The sequence below is a fragment of the Vicia villosa genome, linkage group LG3, assembly GCF_029867415.1.
Source record: "Vicia villosa cultivar HV-30 ecotype Madison, WI linkage group LG3, Vvil1.0, whole genome shotgun sequence".
Lineage (NCBI taxonomy): Eukaryota > Viridiplantae > Streptophyta > Magnoliopsida > Fabales > Fabaceae > Vicia > Vicia villosa.
The window spans coordinates 73691315-73701543 of record NC_081182.1 but is presented as its reverse complement, the minus strand read 5'-3'; the positions used below and the strand labels follow the sequence as shown (position 1 = coordinate 73701543).

The following is a 10229-nucleotide window of genomic DNA, read 5'->3' as shown; positions in this document are numbered from 1 at the left end:
TGTAAGGAACTAGAGTGATCGTGTGGATCAGAATACTCTAGGAAGTCTTAGAGGTTATCTAAGCAGGTTGTAACTAGAGTGATCGTGTGGATCAGAATACTCTAGAAAGTCTTAGAGGGTATCTAAGCAGTTGTTCCTGGAGTGATCAGTGTGTGATCAGAAGACTCTGGAAGACTTAGTTGCTGACTAAGTGGAGAACCATTGTAATCCGTGCGATTAGTGGATTAAATCCTCAGTTGAGGTAAATCATCTCTGCGGGGGTGGACTGGAGTAGTTTAGTTAACAACGAACCAGGATAAAAATAACTGTGCAATTTATTTTTATCGGTCAAGTTTTTAAAGCTACACTTATTCAAACCCCCCCTTTCTAAGTGTTTTTCTATCCTTCAAAAACTTATCTGTTATTATTATTCTTATTTTAAAGTTAGCATTCGCTAGTAAATAATATACCAATACTTAGTAAGCACATCTATAAAATTAAACTCATTAAGGGTCAGTTTGTTTCAGCTTTAAAAAAATGGATTTTTTTCTTTGTATTTTTGAAAATAGATTTTCTAAAACCGTTTTTCAAAATATTACAAATTTTTTTATATTCGTTTTTTCTAAAATGAAACACTTAATTTGACATCTCATAACATAAACATACATAATTGAAGACCAAAACTTAGTCAAAATCATAATTTTTTCAAAAAGTAGTATTTCAAAAATGATTTTTATGAAAATCTATTTGAAATAGCTTCAAAATTAAGTGATTTTTTGAAATTTTGATATTCAAATTTTTTCTCCATAAATAAATGAAATACCTAAAATCACATTTTAAGAATAACTATTCAAACAGATTTTTCATTTGAAGCTTTTATAAAAAGTTTCTTTGTAAAAAAAATTTTCGCAAAATTTGATAACACTATAAAAATCATTTTTAAAAAAAGCCAAAACAAACGGGCCCTAAATACAATTATAAACTTTCACATAATCTAAAATCTTCTACTCAGATACAAATTATTGTATACAACTTAATTACATTGATATTTATCAGTTGACTTACATTTTAAAATTCCTATATTTTTTTTATGAGTTTTGGTGATGTTTTTATAGAAATGCTAGTAGCTATCGAAGAAGTGAGCAATTGCATAAGAATCAGTATTATGGTTTTTTATATATTAATAATAATAATGATTAATAAAGACTTTTTTTCTTGACAAAATAATACTAATACTTTTATTTTACAATTACAGTACCTGTCCAAAAAAAACTTAGAACTAAATACTTTGAAGATACGTAAAAATAAAAAAGATTTTGTCAAAACAAAAAATAAATAAAATAAAACAGATAGGTTTCTATTTATTATGGAATGGAAAAGGAAAGAGAAAAAGGCAAGAAAGAAAAAACTCAAACTTCAAACTGAGTAATCCCAACTTCAATTCACTTTCTTTCTCATTTTTCTACTATTAACAATTTTAAAACCCTAAAAACAACAAAATTCATCAACTCCATCAAATCAAATCAAAACAAAATGCAGCGTTGAATCAGAAACAAGTTGAATTGAAGTCTCACTGATCTCAACTACTGGCCGGAAAACAGCCGGAATTTATCGTCGGCCACCGGAAACAGTAACTCAGTCCCTCCAGGTATCTCCTCTTTTCCCTCTTTTCCCTCTTTTATTTTTCTTCTTCGGCTGCGATCGCGTCACAGCAGATCAAAGCTCCACTGCGCTCCGCGATTTCGTGCGAATTCGCGGAGATTCACACCTTAGGACTCTCTTTGGACTTCAAAGAAGACTCGTTCAATGAAATGTTTTATAACTCATGTTTAGTATAAGCTATGAGTTTAATAGTAGATACAGGAAAATAGTTTTGAAATCTAACTGCATTGTGCTAAAATGATGAATCGTGATTTGACCTTTGTGTAAACCGGTTTACTCTTTTGATAACCTATTTGCAAATTTGTTTTGCATTTTTTGTTTGCACCAGAGAATTGCATTGCGGTAGATCATAGCTCCTCTCGGTGTGTGATTCTTCGGTTGCATGCTAAATCTGCTAACATAGGTTTACTCTCTTTTGACTTTATAGGAAACTTATTTAATGAATGATTGACAACTTGTGTTGAGTTTAAGCTATTAGTTTAATATTAAAATTGTTTTATACGCGTCGAAACTTATTTCACTATTTTGTTATGTTATTATATATTGCTTAAAACGTAAGCGCATTATGTCCAAATGATGATTCTTGATTTGACGTTTGTGTTAAATGGTATACACTGTCGATATGTAGTTATTGTAACAAGATGGTGAATTATGATTGGACGTATATATAGTTATTGTAACAAGATGGTGAATTATGATTGGACATATTTGTAGAATTTGTTTGAATTGTCAATACGTAGTAGTTACTCGTAAGTTATTTGGTTTGTGGAAAATCTTGATATTTTTGTCTCCTAAAGACTTTTTGTTCATGATCTCAGCATTACATTGTGTTGTTGAACGTTTACCAGATTTTTGGTCTACTCTAAAAAGCCTAAAATGGGACGTCTAAAGCTGCAAACGGGTATCAACTCAATAGAGGAGGAGGAACCTGAAGAATGTGATGCCGCCTGCCCTAGCAGAACAACTTTATCATGCATGATAAATTCAGAAATCGGTGCTGTTTTGGCAGTAATGAGAAGAAATGTAAGATGGGGAAGTCGTTATATGTCAGGCGATGATCATCTGGAACACTCTCTTATTCAGTCTTTTAAGGCATTAAGGAGGCAAATTTTTTCATGGAATCACCATCAGTGGCAGTCTATCAACCCCACACTGTATCTACAGCCTTTTCTAGATGTGATTCGGTCTGATGAAACCGGTGCAGCAATTACAGGTGTTTCTTTGTCATCTGTTTACAAGATCTTGACTCTTGATGTGATTGATCATAATACTGTCAACGTTGAGGATGCCATTCACTTGGTGGTTGATGCTGTCACTAGCTGCAGATTTGAGGTCACTGATACTTCTTCTGAAGAAGTTGTTTTAATAAAGATACTACAAGTTCTCCTAGCGTGTATGAAAAGTAAAGCGTCTGTAATGCTGAGTAACCAACATGTTTGCACCATAGTGAATACTTGTTTCCGTATAGTTCATCAAGCTGGAAACAAAGGTGAGTCTTTGCAGCAGATATCACGGTACACAATGCATGAACTTGTTAGGTGTATTTTTTCTCACCTTCAAGATGTTGACAACACAGACCATGCATTAGTTAATGGAAGCTCTAATTTGAAACAGGAGGTAAGAGGATAGTGTTACCATTATTTCAAGGTTTTTTCCATTATTATTCTCTTAGCTGGTACAAATACAGTTTGGTTCTCAATTCTGCGGACAGAATATTGTCGTCTCCCTATTCAAATTGGGTTTAATTTTTTGTTGTTGATCCCTATAGAATTGAAAATTTTGATATTAATCCCTAAGTTTTTAAATAGACTAAAATCGAATTTGGCCAATTCTATTCTATAGGAATCAGATTAAAAAATATTTAATTAACCCTTTATATTATAATTTTAGTCATTTTATTATATGCAATAAAGATTTAGCAAGGGATTTTTTAGAGTTATATTCCACTAATAGTCTTTTACCTGCTGACTATTTGAACATCTAAATGGACTTGACACACTTCCCTTTTACTCTGCCCCCCAACAAGAAGAAAGTATGTTAACTATCTTTAGCGTCTTTCTCTGTATGGTTAGTATTAGGAAAGAGCACGTCTTTGTGTCTTTGTGGACAGTCTTTCTCTGTATGGTTAGTATTAGGAAAGAGCACGTCTTTGTGTCTTTATGAACAGTTACTGACTATGATGCATAGGTATAGGCATGGGTATGGTACCCTTTGAAATGACGAAGTTTTAGATTTAGGGTTTAGAGAATAAGCATATCCGCGGTAGGATTTGTTTTAAATTAGACTTATGATAAACCAAGCAATGAACCAAATATGTTCCTAATATCTTCCAAATTCCCGTGATAAGATAAATGGTAATAAAGTATGTTAAGAGTTCGAATAAGTGGGGGCAATCCCCACCCTACAAGCTGATTTATAAGGATGAGTTAGGTCAAACTCTAAGATGATATCAAAGCCTGGTTAAGATCTGTTGGGCCACCTACTATTAGGTTTCTGCTATCGGGCCACCCACCATTTAGTTCCACGCTTCAGACATCCAATACTGGGTGTGAGAGGGGGTGTTAAGAGTCCAAATAAGTGGGGGCAATCCTCACCCTACAAGCCGGTTTGTAAGGATGAGTTAGGTCCAACTCTAAGAAAGTATAAAAACTCAATCTTACATGTGTATCTAAAGAATATGATAAAAGGTTATTTTCCCACAAATAAACTTCCCTACCAAAATATTATGTAAAAATACTTCACATGTATTGTATTATTTTTTCGTCTTAGTAGTATCTTATGATTTTTGTTACGATCTTGCCACCCCTCTTGATCTTACAAAAATAACTGGGTAGAATCTTCTGATCTTAATTCCGATCTTATGTTTTATGATCTTGTTATCCCCTCTCGATCTTATGCAAGATCCCGATCTTGACAGCCTTGGGTATGTATGACAATAAAAATTAAGATTTTCTCTATAAAATACATCACTAGAGAACCAAATTGTTTAATTCAAAACAAAACATCACAATAAAAGTTTACAAAGTCAAAAGTTGTGTTCAATTACAATAATAAAGAAACTAAAATACTTGGGATTTTATATTAATGAATGAAAAAACCAAAATGTTACTCAAAACGGAATAATAAGGAAAAATAAAGTACCACAAATATGGTACGTGTAGTTCAACATGTTAGAAGTACCCATGCTTCAGAGGTTACTGATTATGACACTTAGATAGTCAAAATTTCAGACATTACAGGGAACTGTTAATGGTTTTACCTTTAAATTGCATTTCCGGCTACAGGGACGAACCTAAAAGACTGAATTAAATTTTATGGCAGTTATAGTTCATTTATTATTTTTATTAAAACTTAAATAAAATGGAAAATGCTATCATTTCTATATAGAGTTGAATGCACGACTTATGACACTTATAGTTGAGTGCGGAACTTTTACGACGACTATTTCTATAGAGCTCTTAGGGCACATGTTAAGGAACTCTAGAAATAGTCGTCGTAAAATTCGTGCATTCAACTATATGTGTGTTTGTGTCAATATATATAAAATCATATTGTAAAAACTGAATTTGTAAAAAACCAGAAAATAAAATATTTAAAATGATATTGCATCATTTTCTATATTATTATAGTATTATAATTTAAAGTAAATACATGAATATGTAAAGTAGAAAACACTAGAAGAAATTACCTAGTTTATAAAGAGAATCACTTATGAGATGTGGATATTGTTTTAAAATTAATGTAGTATTATTACTGATAATGTTCCATAAGAAAACTGATAGGAATGTTTGTGGAGGGGGATTCAGCCACACATGCTTCCCTCTGAATCAGTCTCTATTTGGGTTGTCATGAACTTAGTATTCACCATACCACATCTATATGAATATTTGTATTTGTTGTTTGTTGTGCAGACTGGAGGCCTAAATAACGAGTACGCTTTCGGAAGTAGAAAGTTGGAGAATGGCAGCATGAGTTCTGAATATGATAATCAGCCGCAACCCACAAACTTTGCTTCAAATGCTGCAAGTGCTGTGACTGTAACTATGATGGATGAAAACTCAGCGATAGCTCTTACTGGCAAGGAAGGTGCATCATATGATGTGCATCTCATGACTGAACCATATGGTGTTCCTTGCATGGTGGAAATATTTCACTTTTTGTGTTCTTTGCTGAACGTTATTGAGAATTCGGAATTGGGTCCTAGATCAAATACTATAGCATTTGATGAAGACGTACCCCTTTTTGCTTTAACTTTAATCAATTCGGCTATAGAACTTGGAGGGCCTTCTATTCACCGTCACCCAAGGTTGCTAAGCTTAATTCAGGATGAGCTTTTTCATAATCTGATGCAATTTGGTTTGTCAATGAGTCCACTCATACTTTCAATGGTGTGTAGCATTGTTCTCAATCTTTATCATCATCTTCGTACAGAACTCAAATTGCAGCTAGAAGCATTTTTTTCTTGTGTCATTTTGAGACTTGCACAAAGCAGATATGGGGCTTCATACCAGCAGCAAGAGGTAGCCATGGAAGCCCTTGTCGACTTCTGCAGGCAAAAGACATTTATGGTTGATATGTATGCTAACTTTGATAGCGACATAACTTGCAGCAATGTCTTTGAAGACCTCGCTAATTTATTGTCAAGAAGTGCATTTCCTGTGAACTGTCCATTGTCGGCCATGCATATTCTTGCTTTGGATGGTCTTATTGCTGTTATACAGGGAATGGCTGAAAGGATAACCAATGGATCTGCTAACTCAGAATATTCTCCTGTGAATCTTGAAGAGTATATTCCATTCTGGATGGTTAAATGTGAAAATTATGGTGATCCAAATCATTGGGTTACTTTCACCCGCCGCAGAAAGTACATAAAGAGAAGATTGATGATTGGTGCTGACCACTTCAATCGTGATCCTAAGAAAGGTTTGGAGTTTCTCCAGGGAACACATCTCTTGCCTGACAAACTTGATCCCCAAAGTGTTGCTTGCTTTTTCAGATACACTGCTGGGTTGGATAAGAATCTTGTTGGTGATTTTCTTGGAAATCATGACGAATTTTGTGTTCAGGTTCTTCATGAATTTGCTGGAACATTTGATTTCCAGGATATGAACTTAGATACAGCCCTTCGTTTATTTCTGGAGACTTTCAGATTGCCTGGAGAGTCACAAAAGATACATAGGGTGCTTGAAGCTTTCTCTGAGAGATACTATGAACAGTCACCACATATCCTAGCTAACAAGGATGCTGCTCTTGTGTTATCATACTCAATGATAATGCTTAATACAGACCAGCACAACGTGCAGGTTAAAAAGAAGATGACAGAAGAGGATTTTATCAGGAATAATAGGCATATAAATGGAGGCAATGATCTACCTCGAGAATTCCTATCAGAACTTTATCATTCAATTTGTAAGAATGAAATCCGTACAACCCCTGAACAAGGTGTTGGGTTTCCTGAAATGACACCAAGTCGATGGATCGATCTAATGCATAAGTCAAAGAAAACTGCTCCATTTATTGTATCTGGTTCCAAGGCTTACCTTGATCATGATATGTTTGCCATAATGTCAGGGCCAACTATTGCTGCTATCTCTGTTGTATTCGATCACGCCGAACATGAAGAGGTATACCAAACATGTATGGACGGATTCTTAGCTATTGCTAAGATTTCTGCTTGCCATCATCTTGAAGATGTTCTTGATGATCTTGTAGTGTCACTTTGTAAGTTCACTACACTTTTAAACCCATCGTTGGTTGAGGAACCAGTCCTTGCCTTTGGAGATGACATGAAAGCAAGAATGGCAACTGTAACAGTGTTCACTATTGCAAACAGGTATGGTGATTACATACGCACAGGTTGGAGAAATATTCTGGATTGCATTTTAAGATTGCACAAGCTAGGTCTTCTTCCTGCCCGTGTTGCCAGTGATGCAGCTGACGAGTCAGAGCTTTCTGCTGAAACTGTGCACGGCAAGCCTATTGTGAACTCTTTATCTTCAGCTCATATGCAATCGATTGGCACGCCAAGGAGATCCTCAGGATTGATGGGTAGGTTTAGTCAACTCTTATCTCTTGACACCGAGGAGCCAAGATCACAACCTACTGAACAACAACTTGCTGCTCATCAGCGCACTCTTCAAACAATACAGAAGTGTCACATTGACAGCATATTTACTGAGAGTAAATTTCTGCAAGCTAAATCTCTCGAACAGCTTGCAAAAGCGCTCATTTGGGCTGCAGGTCGACCTCAAAAAGTGAACAGCACGCCAGAGGATGAAGATACAGCAGTTTTCTGCCTGGAGTTGCTTATTGCAATCACTTTGAATAACAGGGATAGAATAGGGATTCTTTGGCCGGGTGTATATGACCATATATCCAATATTGTTCAGTCAACTGTAATGCCCTGTGCCTTAGTAGAAAAGGCTGTGTTTGGACTCCTAAGGATTTGCCAGCGATTGCTCCCATACAAGGAAAACATTGCCGACGAACTTTTGAGATCGTTACAACTTGTCTTAAAGCTTGATGCCCGGGTTGCCGATGCTTACTGTGAACAGATTACTCAGGAAGTCAGTCGCCTTGTGAAGGCAAATGCTTCTCACATAAGATCCCAGTTAGGATGGCGTACAATTACATCACTACTTTCCATCACTGCTAGGCATATTGAAGCATCTGAGGCTGGATTTGATACACTTCTTTTCATTATGTCAGATGGTGCCCACTTGCTTCCAGCTAATTATGTTCTCTGCGTAGATACTGCGAGGCAGTTTGCTGAGTCTCGTGTTGGCCAAGCTGAGCGATCTGTGCGGGCACTAGATCTAATGACAGGGTCAGTCAACTGCTTGTCCCGGTGGACTAGCGAGGCCAAGGAGACAATGGAGGAGGAGCAAATGTCTAAGTTGTCTAAGGATATTGGAGACATGTGGTTGATATTAGGACAGGGTTTAAGGAAAGTGTGTTTAGACCAGAGAGAGGAGGTTAGAAATCATGCTTTATTATCTTTGCAGAAGTGCTTGACAGGAGCAGATGACATTTATCTCCCATATGGTAAGTGGTTAGACTGTTTCGATCTTGTGATCTTCACCGTGCTTGATGATCTTCTTGAGATTTCACAGGGACACTCTCAGAAGGACTACCGCAATATGGAGGGCACCCTTATCTTAGCAGTAAAGCTCCTGTCCAAAGTTTTTCTTCAATCACTCCCTGTTTTATCACAATTAACAACCTTCTGCAAGCTATGGTTAGGTGTACTGACCAGAATGGAAAAATATATGAAGGTGAAAGTTAGGGGGAAAAGAAGTGAGAAGCTTCAAGAAACAGTGCCCGACCTACTTAAAAGCTCTTTGCTTTCTATGAAAATGAGAGGTATACTGGCCCAGAGGAGTGCATTGGGTGGTGATAGTCTTTGGGAATTAACTTGGCTTCATGTGAACAACATTTCACTTTCGTTGCAACTTGAGGTATTCCCTGAGCAGGATTCTGAACATTTGCAGCACAAACAGGGTGAATCAGTAGGAGGTTTGGCACCTGAAGAAAAGGTTTCCGTTCCTTCAAGTGGAACCACAAGCCTTGAAGATACTGGTTTTGTTGGTTAATGAGATACAATGTTGTTTCCATTTGAATGGCTTTTTCAGCTCATATTCAATACACATGATCCCTGAAGTTAAAGTAGTGATTATTCAAAATACTGTGAATCATATTCACTTGTTAATTTTGTTTTGCTAATGGTAGATGCAGATGTATTACGAGAATTCCCAGGTGAAGATTTTTAAGTCTGTCTAAAATCTAAAATCACATCTCCATTTACGGTCTGGCATTTCCAGTTTTCCCGCATTCATAGAAGTTTGCTCTCAAGAGTCATTTAAATCAGGTTTGTTAGTTTGTTGATAAATAGTTAACTGTGTTGTAACAGAAATCACATTTTCACCTGTTTGTCTGGCATCTCCACTTTATCCCGCCTTCCATAGAAGCTTATTGTTGTTAAAAGTTATTTGAATCAGGTTTTTTAGTTTGTTAAGTAGTTAATTGTGTTGTAACCGTGAGTGTACTACCTGATATGAGACACTGTATATGTATATAAAGGAGTTCAGTTCATATTGAAATAAAACAAGTGTAGCATTTTTCAGTTTCCTGATTCAAATCCTAACACCTGTTCCTGAAACTTAGATTAATATATTTGTTACAACTTCAGAAAGATTCCAGCTCTCTAGCGGGAACTATTGGGCTCCCTTTCTATCCATGGGGCTAAGTCAGGGATAGTTAACCCTTAGTTTCCAAAACTATTTTGTACAGAACCTGAATTCTCTCTACTGCAGGGGTATGACATAGATTAGTTTTGCATGCATTCATATATTTGCGAGTGCGATAAACCCTGACACATCAATGTAATGTTTTTGAAATATATTGATTGTTGGATTTGTGCCTTTATGATGTATTAGTAGTTGCATAGCGATTTGCATTTCCTCTCTTTGGTGTCAAAATTTGGTCTAGGCATGTCATTATGCATAATGGCATTCACCTCCTGAATGGATTATATGGACTGGCATGTTTCCATATTTCCTTTTTGGTATCAAAACATGTTAATCAAGTTT

At 35.9% G+C, this 10229-nt stretch overlaps 1 protein-coding gene across 3 annotated transcripts; it reads left to right on the top strand.

Moving 5' to 3' along the window:
* The first annotated feature begins 1358 nt into the window (after positions 1-1358).
* LOC131661877 (ARF guanine-nucleotide exchange factor GNOM-like) lies at positions 1359-9763 on the top strand. 3 transcript variants are annotated; one of them, XM_058931523.1, is made up of 4 exons: positions 1359-1627; positions 1970-2044; positions 2490-3258; positions 5553-9763. In XM_058931523.1, exons 3-4 carry the CDS (start codon positions 2518-2520, stop codon positions 9231-9233), a joined length of 4422 nt encoding a protein of 1473 aa, XP_058787506.1. In that variant the 5' UTR covers positions 1359-1627; positions 1970-2044; positions 2490-2517; the 3' UTR covers positions 9234-9763. The 3 variants fall into 3 exon arrangements, with proteins under 3 accessions (XP_058787506.1, XP_058787505.1, XP_058787507.1); XM_058931522.1 differs by lacking the exon at positions 1970-2044; XM_058931524.1 differs by lacking the exon at positions 1970-2044 and having other exon boundaries at positions 2460-3258.
* Positions 9764-10229: the final 466 nt, after the last annotated feature.

Coding starts and splice junctions, on each gene's coding strand:
- LOC131661877 (XM_058931522.1), top strand. CDS start 2,518: ATGGGACGTCTAAAGCTGCAAACGGGTATCAACTCAATAGAGGAGGAG. Junction 3,259..5,552: donor GCTCTAATTTGAAACAGGAG/GTAAGAGGATAG, acceptor TTTGTTGTGCAG/ACTGGAGGCCTAAATAACGA.